Source organism: Panthera pardus, unplaced genomic scaffold, assembly GCF_024362965.1.
Source record: "Panthera pardus isolate Hobbes unplaced genomic scaffold, ASM2436296v1 HiC_scaffold_11, whole genome shotgun sequence".
In the NCBI taxonomy this organism is placed as follows: Eukaryota; Metazoa; Chordata; class Mammalia; order Carnivora; family Felidae; genus Panthera; species Panthera pardus.
Window position 1 is genome coordinate 60,792,283 of NW_026526666.1, and position 18,357 is coordinate 60,810,639.

General features: G+C 42.1%; 1 protein-coding gene across 1 annotated transcript in view; it reads right to left on the reverse strand.

The window, feature by feature from the left end:
- C8A (complement C8 alpha chain) overlaps window positions 1-18,357 on the reverse strand; it is a 69,070-nt gene that overhangs the window by 26,259 nt on the left and 24,454 nt on the right. Inside the window, exons 3-7 of the mRNA XM_019449146.2 lie at window positions 15,959-16,103; window positions 14,841-14,988; window positions 11,170-11,359; window positions 7,918-8,121; window positions 5,776-6,016 (exon numbers count right to left, since the gene is read on the reverse strand). Of these exons, the coding sequence (XP_019304691.2) occupies window positions 5,776-6,016; window positions 7,918-8,121; window positions 11,170-11,359; window positions 14,841-14,988; window positions 15,959-16,103 (928 nt within the window). The remainder of the gene's footprint in view (window positions 1-5,775; window positions 6,017-7,917; window positions 8,122-11,169; window positions 11,360-14,840; window positions 14,989-15,958; window positions 16,104-18,357) is intronic.

Consider the following 18,357-nt stretch of genomic DNA (forward strand, 5'->3'; position numbering starts at 1 on the left):
GCTGGTTTTTGTGGGACCACACAGTGCTTCCTTTACAAGCGAAACATCAATAGGAATTATTTTCTGTAAGGTCTTCACAGACTTCCTTCAATATGGCCAAAACCCATAGAATCATGAACCTTTGGGGTCTTGAGGACCATTTGTTTACTTTCTATTCTATGCATGGTTTCCATTAAAGCATCCCTGAATAAGGTATCCAGTCAGAGTTACTTAGATTCTTAGATTCTGATAGGAAACTCTATTTTATGTTGCATTGTAAGAGACAGAGGGCACAGAAGCTGAAACAGATGTGTCAGGATTCATCTACATTAGCCCAAAACCGGGAATCCAGAACAGGCCACTATCATCTTTGTCCTAAAGATATTTATGGAATATCCACTAGCCTCTGATACTTTTCTCATTTTACATGTCAGTGTGGCTGGAGGGAACCATCAGTGAGAACACGGCACAGCCTGGTGAGCAATAGTCATGGGAACGGAGAGAAAAGCACAGATTGTAGGTACAGACTAATGAGATGTGTGGGGAGAGGGAGAATAAGTCAGAATTATTCCCAGGATGGAAGTCCTGACAAAGGCAGCTGGGATAAAAGGGAAAGAAACCTGGACTATAACTCAGAATATATTGTCTATTTTTCACTTACTACTGATAGGGCTTTTCAGCCTCAGTTCTTTCATCTGTAGAAGTAAGGAAACATTTCCTCCTGCACAGATCTTTGGAAGATTAAGTAAGAAGATTCACAAATGGCCAACAGACATGTAAAGGTGCTCAGCATCGCTAATCATCAGGGAAATGCAAATCAAAACCACAGTGAGATACCACCTCACCCCTGTTGGGATGTCTATTATCAAAAAGATAAGTGATCACAAATGGTGGTGACGATATAGAATAAAGAGAACCCTGTGTGCTGTTGGCAGGAATGTAAACTTGTACAGCCACTCTGGAAAACAGAATGGAGGCTCCTCAAGACATTAAAAATAGCACTACCACATTATCCAGCAATCCGACTTCTGTGAATATATCCAAAGGAAATGAAATCACTCTCTTGAAAAGATATCTGTATTCCCATATTCATAGCAGTATTATTCACATTAGCCAGAGTATGGAAACAAAGTAAGTCAAAAAATGGACAAATAAAGAAAGTATGGTATAGATATACAATGGGATATTATTCACCTTTAAAAAGAAGGAGATTCTGTCATTTGTGACAAAATGGGTGAACCTGGAAGGCATTATGATAAGTAAATTAAGCCAGACATAGACAAATACTGCATGGCAGAACCTCCTCCCCCCATAAAATCAACTTCATAGAAACCGAGAATAGAAAAATGGTTACCAGGGGCTGGGGGAGGAAGAAATAGGGAGACGTTGTTGAAATGGTACAAACTTTCACTTATACGATGAATAAGTTCTGATGACCTAATGTACAACATGGTGACTGTAGTTGATAACACTATATTATATAATTGAAATTTGCGGAGAGAATAGAACTTAAATGTTCTCACCAAAAAAAAAAAAAGGTAAATATGCAAAGACAGTGTGTAGGTTCCTCAAAAAATTAAATATAGAACAATTCCACAGCTGAGTATCTATACAAAAAAAATGAAAATACTAATTCAAAAAGATATATGCACCCTTATGTTTATTGCAGCATTATTTACAATTGCCAACATTTGCTATTTCTTGTCTTTTGCTAGTAGCCATTCTGACAGGCTTAGGTGATACATCATTTTGGTTTTGATTTGCATTTCACCAATAATTAGTGATGTTTAACATCTTTTCATGTGCTTATTGGTCATCCGTATGTCTTCTATGGAAAAATGTCTTCAGATTCTCTGCCCATTTTTTAACTGGATTGTTTATTTTCTTGTTCTTAAATTATATGAGCTCTTCATATACTTTGGGTATTAACCCCTTATCAAATGTATCATTTGCAAATACCTTCCCCATTCAGTAGGTTGCCTTTTCATTTGGTTAATTGTTTCTTTCACTGAACAGAAAGTTTTTAGTTTGGTGTAGTCCAAATTGTTTATTTTCATTTCACTTCCCTTGCCTTTGGAGTTAAATCCAAAAAATTGCCGAGACAAACTGCTTACTGCCTATGTTTTCCTCTAGGAGCCTAATGGTTTCAAGTCTTACATTCAAGTCTTTAATCCATTTGGATAGATTTTTGTATATAGTATAAAATAGTGACCCAGTTTCATTCTTTTGCATTTAATGGTCCAGTTTTCCCAACATCGTTTATTGAAGAGACTTTCCTTTACCCATTGGATATTCTTGCCTCCTTTGTCATATATCAATTGTCCATACATTTGTGGGTTTATTTCTGGGATCTCTATTCTTTTCCATCAATTAGTGTACCTAATTGATGCCAATTAGGTTTTTTTTTATGCCAATACCATACTATTTTGATTATGATAGCTTTGTAGTATAGTTTGAAACTAGGGAGTCTGATGCCTCCAGCTGTGTTCTTCTTTCTTAAAAATGTTTTGACTATTCAAGACCTTTTTTGATTCTGCAAAATTTTTAGAATTATTTGTTCTAGTTCTCTGAAAAATGTCATTGGAATTTTGATAGAGATTGCATTGTATCTACAGATTGTTTCAGGTAGGATGGGCATTTTAACAATATTCTTTCAATTCATAAGCACAAAATATCTTTCCATTTATTTGTATCTTCTTCAATTTCTTTCATCAGTGTTTTATAATTTCAGAGACTTTTGTAAGGTCCGTACACTGAAAATTATAAGACATCCTCTTATTGTCGATGCATGGTTTCATGCTGTCTTTTAGGGAGAAGCATTTTATCTAAAGGACATGTTAGAAGAAAACAGCCTTGTGCATCCTCTGAGGTGAACCCAGAGAGGATCTGAGGCAAACCCAAGGACAAAAAATTCCTCCAGAGCAAACCAGCCAGTGCGTTCATTTAAATCATTCCATACCAAGGTCAGCTCTTTGAGGATATGAACATATACAACACGGGATGTTTCTTAGAAATAAGCACTTTGTAGAATATAAATATTATTAAAGTTATACGGATCAAAGATACATAGAAAAAGACAGTAACAAAGAGGAAAGAGAGAGAAAGAAAGGCATCCAAAGAGATAGGGAGAGAGAGACAATGACAAAGAAGAAACTAGACAAACATCAAACGTGGAGAGAAGGGTGTGCATGATTCTATTTGTCAAAGGGAAAGAAGGTAGATATTTTTGTTCTTTGTAGGTTAATATGTAAATGGAATTCTGATTTATTAGCGGTCTCCAGCAGATGAGGTGATGATTAGCACATTTCCATATTTATAGAAAAGCAACACTAACTTTCCGGATTTATAGAAAATCAGCTCTTCACAAATAGCAAATTGTGCTATTATCGACATATGGTTTTCTATAAACAGAGCTGAGGTAATTATCCCTGGGACAATTTGTTGGTGGGCTCCTTTTGAATATTAACCACATGGGAAGCCCATTTCTGCCTCGCAGATTTTAAAGAGGAGGGGCTATGAGACACCCCAGACAATTAATTAGTAATCCAACACCAAAGACAGAGCCCAAATGAAAGGCTTTACCCAGGACCACATGGTGGAAAGACCATAGGTCCAGGGCTCTGACGCCAGCTTCCTGTAGCCCTAGGCAAAGTAATTAACCTCCCTGAGGAGCCTCAGCATTTCTGGGCTAAAACTGGGATGATACCAACCTCCAAATTGGCAAGAAAATTAAATGATGTTGTACACAACAGGACCCAGAACCTAGTAGGTCGTCAACAAATATTAACTATGTTTCCATCCTGACATTATTGAATGATTCTAAAAATACCTGCTTGAATTAAGCTTTTCAAACTCCTTTTTTGTATTGACCTATCTTAAACTATTTGTTTTGTATCATGACTCCATATGTGTATGCATATCTTTGTTTAACTGGAAAAAAATTTATTGAAACAATAACCTATTTTCACTACCTATAATCCTCTATGATATTTTCTATTCTCTCCTTTGTTGTTGTTGTTCAAAATCTCGTTTGTGATCCATACTATGGGGTTGCAACCTGTAGTTTATGAAGTCCTCTGCTGCAAGAGGGTAGGGACCATATTTAGATTTACTCACCATTGTATCCCTAGCATAAACACACAAAAGATACTCAATAGATATTTGAAATTATAGAAGAATGGATACATGGATAAATGGATGAATTAATGAATGGCCCTCACCAGGAATCTAAATTAATGCCCTCTTTAAAACTCTATGTCTCGTTTTACACTCTCACTACATACTGAGCGTTGTTTTGAGTGCCAAAGAGATAACATGTCAGACATGATACCTGCTTTCAAAGATCATGCTATCTAGGAGGAAAATATTTGCATTTGGAAAATTATATTTTGAAGACTAAATAAGTGTGGAATTTATATGAATGTGCTGAAGAGATGGCCAGCCTGGGCTGGCGCAGTCAGGGAAACGTCTTAAAACTGGATGAATTTGAATTTAGTTTGGAATATGGATAGATCTCTCAACCCTCTACTCACTCATTGAGTAGGTTGGCGGTTCTCAAACTGCAGTGATCATCAGAATCACCTGGAGGGCTTGTCAAACTACAGACTGCTGATTCCTTTACCAGTTTCTGATTTGGTAGGTTTGGCGTGGAAGCCTGAGAAGTTATAATTCTAACAGGTTTCCAGGTGATGCTGATGATACCAGTTGGAATCCACACTTGGAGAACCCACTGTTCTAGCAGTTTTTGGAGTGAGACCATGAAGGTTGTTGACCCCATGCTAGGGAGTTTAGCTATTCAGGATTTTAGGCAAAGAAGGCATATCAGCGTATCTGTAAAGTAGAGGGATTATTCTGGTAGCAATTGTTGAGCATGGATTGGAGGGGTGAGCCTTCCCCTAGAGACCCTTTAGGAGCCAATGCAGTGATAAGTGGAAGATGGAAACCCAGCCCAGCACTGTAGCAGTGCAGATGGAGGAGAGTGGCGGGATGAGGGCTGGTCAGGAGTCAGAACTGAAGGTTCTTTGAGATCTCCAGGGGTAAAGAAGGAGGAGGAATCTGGGATGACTCCAGGTTTCTAGCATCACTGACTGATTATACAGCATTTCCATTAACCAAGAATCTATATTTGTAATAAGTTTTAACATTTTAAACAACAAAATCCCAGGGGCACCTGGGTGGCTCGGTCGGTTGAGCGTCTGACTTCGGCTCAGGTCATGATGTCACGGTTGACGAGTTTGAGCCCCGTGTCGGGCTCTGTGCTGATGGCTCGGAGCCTGGAGCCTGCCTCGGATTCTGTGTCTCCCTCTCTCTCTGCCCCTCCCCACGCTCATGCTCTGTCCCTCTCTGTCTCAAAAATAAACAAACATTTAAAAAATTTAAGTAACAAAATCCCAAGTATTATTTATTATCAAAGAGTAACTGGAATGTAATAGAAAACACATAGTTTTGGGGAGCCAGACAAGTCCGAGTTCAAATCCTGTTTGTGACGCTTCTCAGCAAGTGATTTCACCCTTCTGCACCTCAGTTCCCTGTAAATAATAACACTCTCAAATGGGTTGGTGACTGCAATGCACTTCACCCTGTTCTGCCCCCAGTCCATTGTCACCTCCACACGTCTCCCTGCTCTAATTACAGCCCTGCACGATGCAGCCTCCTCCCTGAGTATTAGGTATGTTACCTTATATGGTTGTCACAAACAAGATCGTACGTGGCTCGTAGTCAGTGCTCAGAAAAATGCAAAGCCCATCCTCGTGTGTGCATTGACCACTGTGCGCATAAAGCTTCTGTTCTACTTACCAAGCGATTCCATTTTTTCTTTGTCAAGCACCAGGATGTATTCATAAACGCCACCCATTGATCCAGACGTTATGTAATGAGTGCCATAGTCATTGATGAACTTGGAATACATGCCGTAATTGTACTGCTCCGGAAGCTCCATTAATGACTGCAGCATGCTTTCATCCAGCACAATATTGTCCCTTCTCATCTTAAAATGAGCGGTCTGCACCTTTGTGGAAATTCTCATGAAGTTATATTTCTGCCAACGATCACCGCCGTCGAGTAAGGGAGAAGAAAGAGAGTACACGTTTTACCATATGACGTAACGCGAAAGATCAGCATTTAGTAGCTGTGGGAGATACGTGTATTTATAAACATGTGAGCATCAATACCCACAATGGAGTGTTATTCTACTTTATAGGCATATATTAAACACCCATGTGTGCCTGACCGCCTCTCTCATGCCTGCATCTCTGTTCCCACTGACCCTGTTCAGGTCCTGTTTGCCTCAACTCTCAACTGGGTTGGTTACTGCAATGTGCTTCCTAGTACTGGTGACTGTGTTCTGCCCCCATTCCATTGTCACCTCCGCCCATCTCCCTGCCCCAATTATAGCACTGCATGATGTAAGCCTCTTACACAGGTATTAGGTATCCATTAAAAATTATGTTTGGGGGCGGGGGGCACTTGGGTGGCTCAGTCGGTTGAGCGTACAACTTCAGCTCAGGTCACGATCTCGCGGTTCGTGGGTTTGAGCCCCTCATTGGGCTCTGTGCTGACAGCTCAGAGCCTAGATCCTGCTTCAGATTCTGTGTCTACCTCTCTCTCTGCTCCTGCCCCACTCGCTCTCTGTTTCTCTCTCTCTCTCCCCAAAATTAATAAACATTAAAAAAAATTTTTTAATGTTTTTTAATTGTGCTTAGGAGTAGTTTTGATGACATGAAATTCTAAGATGAGTTATTTATGTAACTTATTGAACACATATCTGTAAGAGTCTGTAGTCACTGGCATTATGCTTGGAGCAGAGGACACAATCTTGGATGAGACCGGCCCCTGCCATCATGGAGCTTACATTCTAGTGGTAATCTTGTACTGTTAGGTAATGAGGTAAGGCAAGCTCCTGAGATAACAGGGGTCATACTGGATTGGTTTAAGAGGGAGAGGATCATGTGTGGGCATTACTTCACTTGCTCTGAAGCAATAGTGAAATTTTGAAAAGGCCACCTGCTTTGAGAAAAGTCCACATGACCATGTGATCGCCAGATCTCAGAGCAACACTTTCCCTTCAGAGCTATAGCTGACTTAAGGCAACGCTCTGGAATGTACCTTGTATTTGTTGAAGAATTTTCATAACTATATTTTCATCATCCAGAATAATTTTTTGAGCCCCAACTAAATCAGCAGTTCTGGTATCAGGGTTATTGAGGCTTTCTGGTAAACTTTTAACCAACTCAAATAGCTGGCCAGAGAGAGAGTTCTCTGGCCCCTGATGGTTTCTCCTCCTTAGACCCTACTTTTTCCCTTCCCACCCTGTGCCAGCTGAAGTTCTGGCAATCCCAAATTTGTGGGAGGCAATCTGCCGTCTGCAGACCTTTGCACAATGCTGTTTCCCAGGCCCGGAGCACCCTTCGTTCACTTCTACCTCCTTTCGTCAGGACAACCTGTTCTAGTCTTTAGAGCCCCGTTTAGGTAGATGTCCCTTCCTCCAGGAAGCATTGCCTGGCTGCTCAAGTTCAAAGGAAGCTAGTGGCGAATGTTTGATGGATAAATGAATGCTTGTGTGTGCCAGTCCTCTGATCTATTCAGAAAAGCAAGGCTGGCTTTCGAATTCTTCCCAAGCTAGTTTAGAGGGCCTGGCTGTTTCTCTTGAAGGCATTCCTATTCTAAGTATTCCCCTGTTTACTCCAGGTAACCATGAAAAAGAATGGGGTGAAGCAAGAAGAGTTCCAGTCTTATCATTCAATTTTATTCCCTTTGTGGTGATTCTGTGTACAAAAGTGTAATAAGAAAAACAAACATGATTACCACTGATCAGACATTTCCAATTACACAAGCAAATGAAGGTTCAATTACTACTGTACTTTTTTAATGCAATTAAGGTAATACATGTTCAGTGTAGATTATGGAATACTGTTTGGCACAGGCATTATGCTTTAATACCTTGTTATTGTACTTGTTTAACTTATTCACGAACGAAGAGTCTCGTGACCCGGATAAACCCACATCCACTGTTGTTTCAGGGCTGCCCGCGGGGCCCACACCAACAACCACTCCTGCCGACACAGACCTGTCATTCTTTACTTTAGAAAGAAGTTCATTTGCATCATTGTATAACTCTGAGGAGAGTCTGGTATCTGCCAGGGCCTGAAAAGAAACAAACAGATGTTAGCTTTGTGCGCCAGAGTTGTATCTCAATCTGTACTTAATATTGAAGTCTTTGCTCTGTAAAATATTTCAAGTTGCAGAATTTTGTTAAGTTTGTTTATTTTGAGAGATGGAGCGTGCGGGCACACGCAAGAGTCAGGGGAGGGGCAGAGAGAGAGGAAGAGAGAGAATCCCAAGCAGGCCACACTGTCAGTGCAGAGAGGATGTGGGGCTTTAACCCATGAACCATGAGACAATGACCTGAGCCAAAATCAAAAGTCGGGCACTTAACTGACTGAGCCACCCAGGTGCCCCTGCAGACTATTATCATTATTTTAAAAGGCTACTCCAGGCATTAGATTGATCCTCACTCACTAAAATTCTGAAAACATAGCAGTTAGTTTAGTTATTATTTAGTGGTTGTGCTAAATATGTCTTTAAGGGGCACCCGCATGGCACGTTTGGTTAAGCGTCTAACTCTTGATTTCTACTTCGGTCTTGATCTCCTGGTTTGTGAGTTCGAACCCCGCCTGGGGCTCTGCACTGTTAGATTCTCTCTCCTTCTCTCTCTGCCCCTGCCACCACCCACCCCTCAAAATAAATAAATAAATAAATAAATATAAAATATTTACGCACACACACTCATGATTCTCATAATATGCTGTATTGTTCTGAGTATGGATTTTTTTTTCCACCTGACTTTTCCTTCCTGTAGAAGATGCTGCCTTTCTCTACAACAGGGACACCCAAAAAGCCGCATCTGGGCCTGGATCTTGGAGGAAAGGGGCAAGGGGGCCCAGCAGGTGGTAGGAGTTCTAGGCAGAGGTTTGCGCCCACAAATGTCAGGTTACTTCACTTCAGGCACACAGCACAGTTGCATTTCTCTGGCAACTGGAGCAGAGTCATGACTCGCGCCTTGCCTGAGCCAAGAAAGCAAGGGTTAAGAGCACGCAGGTGGTTCACTTCTCAGTCACAAGAGCATGTATGTGTCGCGATGGAGTCGCTGTTAGTTTGGGTCCCGCGTGTCTGTGACAGACGACTTAGGGTGGACCTGTGGCATAGGGCATTATTTTTGAAAGCCCAGAGATTTCAGACTCCTTGGTTGCCACAGCATAGCCTAGTCTATCTGGCTGGACACATAAGCCCCACACCATCCTCGAGGTTAGGAAAATGGCATTGTCTGTGTCTTCCGGCTCGGCTTCCCATTGGCCTGGTGGCATTGGTGAAAGCAGTGGGGAAGCGGACGCCATAAGCCTGGCCTCATCCTGCCATCGATATTTATCTCTTGAGGAAGTTGGGGGAGGAGGATGTGACCAATAATGGGTCAGAATCCCTGGATCCTACATCTCTCTGTAAAGACAGAATGCATAGGACTATATAGATAGAATGTGTGTGATCTGTCTTGCCTTCTAAATGACATATAGCCAGGCTTAGTTCAGATAGATCTGGGTTTGAAACTCGTCTCTGCCACCTACAGCTTTGGGCCTGACGCTTTATCCCTCTAAGTCTTTGAGTCTTTTTCATATCTAATGGGGCGATGATACTATCTACCCCTTTGTGGTGTTGTGAGGCTTAGGTGAGAGAATTTGTGTGCAAGTGTAAGATCTGATGCATGGCAAGCATCCAGTGAGGTGCAGACATCTCACCCAGAGGGTGAAGGGTACAGAAATGAATGACCTGGGAGTAGGCGCTGGGGCTGGTCATGAGCCATGTGGTGCTCCAAGGGACTGGGGAACCACACAGTTTTGGAGGTAGAGAGAATTTAGGGATTGTCAGCATTTTGCAAGCAAGCACTTTTCAACAGCAGAACCCTCTCCGTACACAAAATCACCTACAGAAAATCAAGACAGGAAAACTATCAGAAAAAAGATAAATACCATATGATTTAGCTTATATGTGGGATTTGAGAAACAAAACAAATGAACACAGGAAAAAAGAGACAAAAAAAAAGATTCTTAAATGCAGAGAACAAATTGGTGGTTGCCAGAGGGGAGGTGGATGGGGGTAGGGGGGAAATTGATGAAGGGGATTAAGAATACACTTATCATGGTGAGCACAGGGTGATATATGGAAGGGTTGAATCACTATATTGTACACCTGCAATGAATGCAACACTGTAGGTTAACTATACTGGAATGGGAAGAAAAGAAAAGAAAAGAAAAGAAAAGAAAAGAAAAGAAAAGAAAAGAAAAGAGAAAAAAGAAAAGAAAAGAAAGGAAAAGAAAAAGGAAAAGAAAAGAGAAAAGAGAAGAAAAGAAAAGAAAAGAAAAGAAGAAAAGAAAGGAAAAGAAAAGAAAAGAAGAAAAGGAAAGGAAAAGAAAGGAAAAGAAAAGAAAGGAAAAGAAGAAAAGAAAAGAAAAGAAAGGAAAGGAAAGGAAAAGAAAAGAAAGGAAAAGAGAAGAAAAGAAAGGAAAGGAAAGGAAAGGAAAGGAAAAGAAAAGAAAAGAAAAGAAAAGAAAAGAAAAGAAAAGAAAAGAAAAAGAGGGAGGGAGGAAAGGAAAGAAGGAGGCAGGGAGGGAGGGAAGGAAGGAAGGAGGGAAGGAGGGAAGGAGGGAAGGAAGGAAGGAAAGCAAGAAAGGTGATCAGTGAGTAGCTGCTCCTGGTGAAGCAGGGGCCTTGGACTCAGAACACTGCCCAGCCACCTCCTGTCCTGACCTCCAATTTACATGGCAGGAAACTGGGCCCAGGGAGGGGCAGTGAGCTGTTCAAGGTCTCAAATACTTACATTCTAACAGATTACAACCTGGTAATAAGTCTTCTGACTAGCAGCCCAGAGAAATGGACCTCGAATCTGTTTCATTGGTTTGGGAATGGAGCCAAGATCTAGCAGGTGGGTGGTCACACTCATGTTGTGCCTCTTTTTGGCCCTGCCCTTGCCTGTCCGTGCCCTTCAGCACAGAACATGTGTGGGGGCAGACGTAAAGGGGCCTTCGGACACCAATGAGCTCTACAGGAAATAGAGTCTTCCTAAGCAAGGCGTCCATCCCCATCAACGGGCCTCTCCCTCCCTACCCCATAGCGGCCTGTGAGCACCCTGTTCAGACTTACTTCAAAGTGGTACTTGAGGAAGTTGTAGGGTTTCCGGAAGTACTTCTCATCTTCTCCGTAGTAGAGACGCTCACAGGCAGGGTCATAGCGAAGCGCTCTCCACTCCCCGTTGTATACTGTCTCACACTGGCCCCCATAATACCTGGCATCGTACACGCTCTGAGTTTCCTGCTGGGTCAGGATATTGTACCTAGAGTGAAAAGGCAGGCAGCTGCTGGGAGAGAGCACTGAAAAGGCAAAGAGAGCATAAAATATCCCCTGGAAGACGTTGTTGCTGGTCTGAGCGATGGTTTCACAAACTGTGTTCTCTGGAGCCCTAGGGTTCCTCAAAGTGTCTTAAGGGCTACTTTGCGTGACACGGGAACCAGAGTGGGCGGAGCTGGGCCCCCAGGTTCCCTTTCACCAGAGCAGCTGAAGGTTCCATCAACACCTAGAATAGGGCACCCACAGAGAAGGCACTCCTAAAAATCGGGTGTTTGAGTTAAAGAGTAATACGCGCAGTTATCAAAAATCCAGGCACAGAGCCGGAAGCCTGAGCCCACTTCCTAGCTCTGCCACACCTAGCTGTGTGATCTTGGACAAATCACTTAACCTCTCTGTGCCTCGGTTCCATCGTTTGTAAAGAGCAGTCAATACTACTGCCCTCAGAGAGTTAAATATGAGTTGCAACATACAAGGAGCCATAAAGTACGTGGCATATATTAAGTAGCAAGTAAATGCTGCCATTGTGGGTTTTGTTTGTAGTGTTTCAGGAAAAAGGCTTTGGTGGTAAAAAAAAAAAAAAAAAAAAAAAAAAAAGTGGACTTGACATATTGGGTGTAACTCACGTTGCTAAGTTGAGAATCTGACCCTCAGAAAGGCCATTGTTTTCAGGGCGGCCTGGAATGTCAGAGGGTACAATTTGAAAATCATGGAGACTCCTGTTGAATTTCCAGTTTGGTCACCTACCAGCTCTGTGAATTTGGATACATTATAGATGGCTTTCTGAAGTTCATTTTCCTCGTTTGAAGAACAGACAGAATAAAACCACTTCTCATGGTTTTTGGGGCGTCTAAATGAGAGCATTAAAGTAAAATGGAAGTCCAGTTGATAGTCCATATTATGCACTCAACAAGGGATACTTCCTCTCCCCTAGCCCAGTACCCTCCCAGAAATACTTTCCTTTGCTTTTCTCTCTGGGGCATTTCACATCCATCTGCCTAGGCACTGCATTTTAAGCCACAGACAGTAGAACCTTACATAGGCATAAACAGCGTTACATAGATGAAATACAGCTTTAATTTTCTAGAAAAAGAGAAAGTTAATGGAACAAAAACATTTCACTTTGGCTAAGAGATCCAGGACCTAACAATCGAAACCTCTTATGGTATAGATAATAAAATGATTTCTTGTCTCTGCCTCTCAAGCTCCTATTCAGCCTTTAATACCCAACTCAAACATTGCCCCCTCTATCTGACCCTCTTTGATTATCCTGGACAGACAGCTATTGCTTCCTCTGTGTTCCCATGGCAGTCAGTGATTACCTCTGTCATAACATGTGTCATATTTTTTCATTCCCTCCATGAAAAGACACAAAGGCAGAAGATGAGCAGGGGGTTAACTATGAATAAAACCTGTCTTGAAGAAATAAATGGGTAATTATAGAGCACCTAGCATATAGTAGAAATTCAAGGTATGTTAACTTCCTTCTTCCCTTCCTCTCTCCATCTCTTCCTTCATATTAATGGAAGTGGTGTAATAATAGCTATGGTGAATTGAATACACATTCTACCAGACGTTTAGCATGTGTTAACTTTCAACCTCCTGACAATTTTGCAAATGCAGAAACTGAAGCTCAGAAAAATTAAGCAATTTGCCTATAGTCACAGATAAAATTTTTTGACACTAAAATCTGTGTTCCTTCCCTTTACTTCTCTGCTTACTTTTCTATCTTCTCGACCATTGAACATGTTTCTGCCTTTGGCTTATAAATATAGGCTCTCCGGTGAGCCAAACAAAAAGTCAAAAGAATAATTAGTTTTAAGACGTACTATAACCTCTAAGCATAAGAGGTTACTAAGACTACTTGTATTTAGACAAGCTGGTTGCAGAAACCCCAATGAAAATAAAAAGATATAGAGAAATGCCACTTTTTGGAAATCTATGCAGAAATACACACATGCACAAAGATACATGTACAAGGATGTCCACTGCAGCATTGTTTATAATAGGGAAAAAATGGGAAACAATATAATCATCTTTCAATAGTCAAATAAATTTTCATGTAGTGATACTATGGGAGAAGAATCAGCAGCCTTTTTTTTATAAAGGGCCAGACATGAACTATTTTCAGCTTTACAGCCCATAGGTCTTTGTTGCCACTGCTAAACTCCATCACTGTAGGGTGAAAGCTGTGTTCCAATAAAACTTTATTTACAAAAACAGACAACAGGCCAAATTTGGCCTTCAGGCCATAGTTTGCTGACCCCTGTTATGGAACATTATGTTGCTTAGGAAAAGACAATAGAAAATATGGGGGGAAATCTTCCAAATATATTAAGTTAAAAAAGCAAGTTACATACAATATGTATAATATGATCACATTTATGTAAAATATGCTTATGTCTATCATGCACAATACATATAGGCACAGCTTCCATACAATGTATATTTTCGGTTCATTTTTTACATGATCTGAAAGTCCTACACCAAACTGTTACACAGGGGTCAGTTCCAGGGAAGGAATTGAGAGAGGGTGATTGGGTGGGATGCGGGTCGGGGAGGGCGAAGGAAGACTTTCATTTTTTTACCTCAAACATATTTTCTTTCTGTAGCAATAAATTAAAAATTTAAAAACTGGGAAATGCTTAAATTAAAAAAAAAATAGATATCAGGATAGGCTTCTGAGATCTTGAACAGAATAAAAAACCAGCTGTTGGGAGTGGGCGTGGGGCCATTCTGCTGGTTTCAGTGTTCCGTGTAGGTAAAGCACACTCGTGAAGTGTATTTCAATGCTCCTTTGAATCACACGAGAGCAAGGTCATGGTCTGTGATCTTTTTGCCAATAAGCAGGGATTCATTTTCAAGTTAACACCTCACTATTTCATGCTTCCACTCTGTTTATCTCACAGTCATGATCAAAATCAATAAGAATCCCCTTTGATGAGTCTTAGGGGCTGAATTGTGTCCCCCTGACATTTATGTGTTGAAGTCCTGGACCTCCTTACCTCAGAAATTGACGATTTTGGTGAGAGGGTCTTTACATAGGTAATTAAGTTAAAATGAGGCCATTAGGGTGGGCCCTAATCTCGAATGACTGGTGTCCTTATAAGAGGTGGCTAGGACCCCGACATACACACAGGGAAGGGCAATGTGAAGACACAGGGAAATGGCAGCCATCGACAAGCCAAGGAGGGAGGCCTCAGAGGAAACCAATTCTGCCATCACCTGGCCTTGGACTTCCAGCCTCCAGAGCTGTGAGAAATACATTTTTGTTTTGTATAAGCTATACATTTCTTTTGCCATTGCAGCCTGAGTGGACCAATATGCCACCTTAGGGGGACAGAGAGTTGCCTCACAGGACACTCGGCAGAGCAATTCTCCTAAAAGACCCTCTTGTGTTGCTAAAGCTAATACTCGTGATTGAAGAGAAGCCATTCCCTGGGCCCAAGCAGCCAGGAAGCAGGACTCACCCCAAGGCCGCACTCTCTGACCCTGGAATGGGGTCATACAGGCTGCAGTCGCTTTCCATGACCCTGACATCTTCACAGTCATCCTCGTCAGAGCCATCAAGGCAATCCTTGTCTCCGTTACACACGAGGTGGCGTTTCAGGCAGCGACCTGAGAGAGGAGAGGCTGTGGATGCTTCCAGAGCCTCCCAGACTCCTCCCTCTTCCCATGACCCACATCCAGAGTCACCAAGCGCCCCCTACTTCTGAAACAGCCCCTCCCCCACCTTCATCATGTCGCATCCTGTCTCTGTCCTCACCGCCTCTGCCCTCCTAGCAGCCTCGCTGTCTCCCACCCGTAGCCCCCACCCCCTGTTCAGACCCTGCGGCAGGCTCCCCTCTAGAATTCATCCTCCATATGCAGCTCCAGTGACCTTTCTCTGTATCCTTCTGTGGCTCCTAAATATTCCCATTCTTCCAAATGCCACGGTCTAGCCCCCAGTTCCCTACCTGGCCCAACCTCTACCTCTCTTCCCAAAGCCCTGACCTGCAATCATTCTGCACTATCGCCAGTCCTTAAATCCCTGTGCTTTTGCATATTCTTTCTCTTAGCAAATCCATTGCTCCTTTCTAAGTCCCAACTCAAGTGCCCTTTTGAAGCCTGCTCTGACTTCCCAGCACAGGTTTGAGCATCCCCTGCCAGAGACTCCCCTTGGACCATGAGCAAACACCCATTACGCTGGCTATCATACAATATTATCATCACTCCTTGTAGGTCTCTCTCCCAAAGAGACTAGGAGTACCTCGAGGTCAGGCACATCATCTTTTCATCTCTGTATCCCCAGCAGGTAGAACATTGCCTGGGACATACATGCCCAGTCAATATTTATCCAATGAATGGATGAATGAGTGAATTGTACCTTTTCTAAATGAATCAACAGATGTTCCTACAAACTTACATCAAAATTACTTGGGTTACTTGTCGGCTTAAAATGCAGATTCCTGAGCCCCATCCCAAACCTACAGAATGCCAACTTCTAGGGGAAGGGCTCAGGAGTCGGCATCTTCACAAGCTCCTGAGTGACTGTTTTGCACATTAAGTTTGACGGGCGTAGCTGTTATCTCACTGGAACGCTACTCACCTGTCTCCTTACACTGGAAATCCTGTCCACACTGCGCTTGCTCTAGACAAGCTGTGGGACTCTGACAGCTGGCTTGATCCCAGACATCACCACTGCAGATGGTTCCCCCAAACTTGTTTGGCTGCAGGAGGCTCCGGAATCGGTACTAAATCAGATTTTGAACCAGACACATTCATTGTCTATCAATCAAACAAGATTTGTGCAGGCGGGTGTCAGCTCAACATAAGGAATAACTGTCTCGTGATTGAGAGGTGCCTAAAAAGCTGTCTTTGGAGGGGATGTTCATAACTGGTGGTATTCAGCCAGAGGTGCCTCAACCATCAGCAGGGATATTGAATAGGGCCGTCAAGCATCCAATGAAAGACTCAAACAAAATATTTCTGGGGTCTTTTTACTTGAGAGGAAGGACCTTCTCCCCTCCCTTTTATTCAACCACTTAGTACCTATTCATCTTTCATGATTCACAGTGTACCTCCTCTGAAAGCCTTCCCTAAGTAACATATTCCATAGTTCCCTGCACCTCCTTCTCTCTTCCCATTTGTCATATAAAGTTGTGATCCCTTGTCTGCTTATTCATTTACCTTTCTTACTAGTTTAAGAACCTTTTGCATGGTGAGGAGGAGTGGTGAAGGAAGGACCACGTCTTATTTGACTTCATACACTTGGCACTTGATCTAGGGTCAGGTACACAGGAGGCACTTTTATGAGATGTTTGTTGCTTTCCCTCCGTACCATTTCTTCCAGTCATGGCATCCTCTCTTTCCTTGGAACATATCTCATATGGCTCAGGTGGAGATGATCTCACCCCCCAAATCACAGGAGTGTGTGGGTATGAACCAGGCCAGGTCAACCAGGGCACCATATGCCAAATTACAGTGATTGATTTAGAGATTGGTTCATGGCTCAACCTTAGGGCAATCATTATTCTCTCTGAAGATTTTCTTTTAGAACTTTAGAAAAGACCATTTCTTTTTGCCCAACTTGCTGGGAACTGTGGGCATCAAGTGGTCATCTAGCCTACTTATGTAAAAAGAGACCATCCAAGAAATGAAGACATCATCTCAGTCCCTGGGTTCAGCTTTGACTGCATATGAATAAATCCTTGTTGAAGGAAGTATGGAAAGAATAAAATTCACACCAATCTTGGAGCTCTATGATTTCATGATACTGCTTTCTATATGGTGTATAGCTTTGGGCACTAGTGTAGAAAGAGGAAGCTGAACACTAGGATATTCAGAGAAATATGAGGTTCCATTCCCACCTTCAAGAAGTTTAGAGTCTAGTTGAGGAGACAAAATAGATAACAATAGAAAACATGCTGTATGGAGAGCTCCATGCAAAGTGTCCAATAAGAGAATGTGCGGTGCCATAGTTTCTGCTGCCTCTTGCCTTGGCTCAGCCCACAGGCCCCTCCTTCAAGAAGGTTCATAAATAAGTAGGAAAGCAAAGGTTTGAGCAACAAGAAAAGTGAGTTCCTGGCCTAATTCTTCCTTCCTGCCTTCCTTCTTTCCTTCGTCTTTTTCTTTTTTCTTTCTTTCTTTCTTTCTTTCCTTCTTTCTTTCTTTCTTTCCATCTTTCTTTCTGTCCTTCTCTTTCTTTCTTTTTCCTTCTTTCTTTTTCTTCCTTTTTCTTTCTTTTGTTCTCTCTCTCTCTTTTCTTTTTTCTTTCTTTCTTTCGTCCTCTTTCTTTCTCCCTTCCTCCCTCCCTTTCTTTCCTTCCCTTTCTTTCTCCTTCCTTCCTTACTATAGCTGATACACAATATTACATTAGTTTCAGTTGTACAACAGAGTGATTCAACTTCTTTATGTTACACTCTTCTCACTACAGGTGTAGCTCCCATCTGTCACCATGCGATGCCATTACAATAACACTGACTACATTCTCTGTGCTGCACCTTTCATCCCCATGACCTACTCATTCCATAACTGGAAGCCTGTACCTCCCACTCCCCTTACCCATTTTGCCCATCCCTCTACCACCTCCTCTCTGGCAGCCATCAGTTTGTTCTCTGTATTTATAGATCTGGTTCTGGTGTTTGTTTTTTATTCCTGAACCTCTTTCTTCCTTGCTATGTAAAGTATCAGTGCCTGGTAATTTGTGCCTCAGTTTCCAAATCTGTAAAATGAGGTGGTTGACCTAGGTGACCTCACTAAGTATAGCTACTAATGATTCTTTCACCTGTGTTCATTTACCTTTGAGTTTCTGTTTCCTAATATGTAAAGTATGATGACCCCTCACTTTGAAAGGGTGTTGTGACAACTAAATGAGAGAATGTGTGAGGAAATCACCTGGCCCTGTGTCTGACATATCATTGGTGCCCATTAAACAGAAGTGGTTCCACATCATTATCAGTGGAGTTTTTCCAGAAGGTTCCAGTGGGTACATGTGGAGCTGCAGCT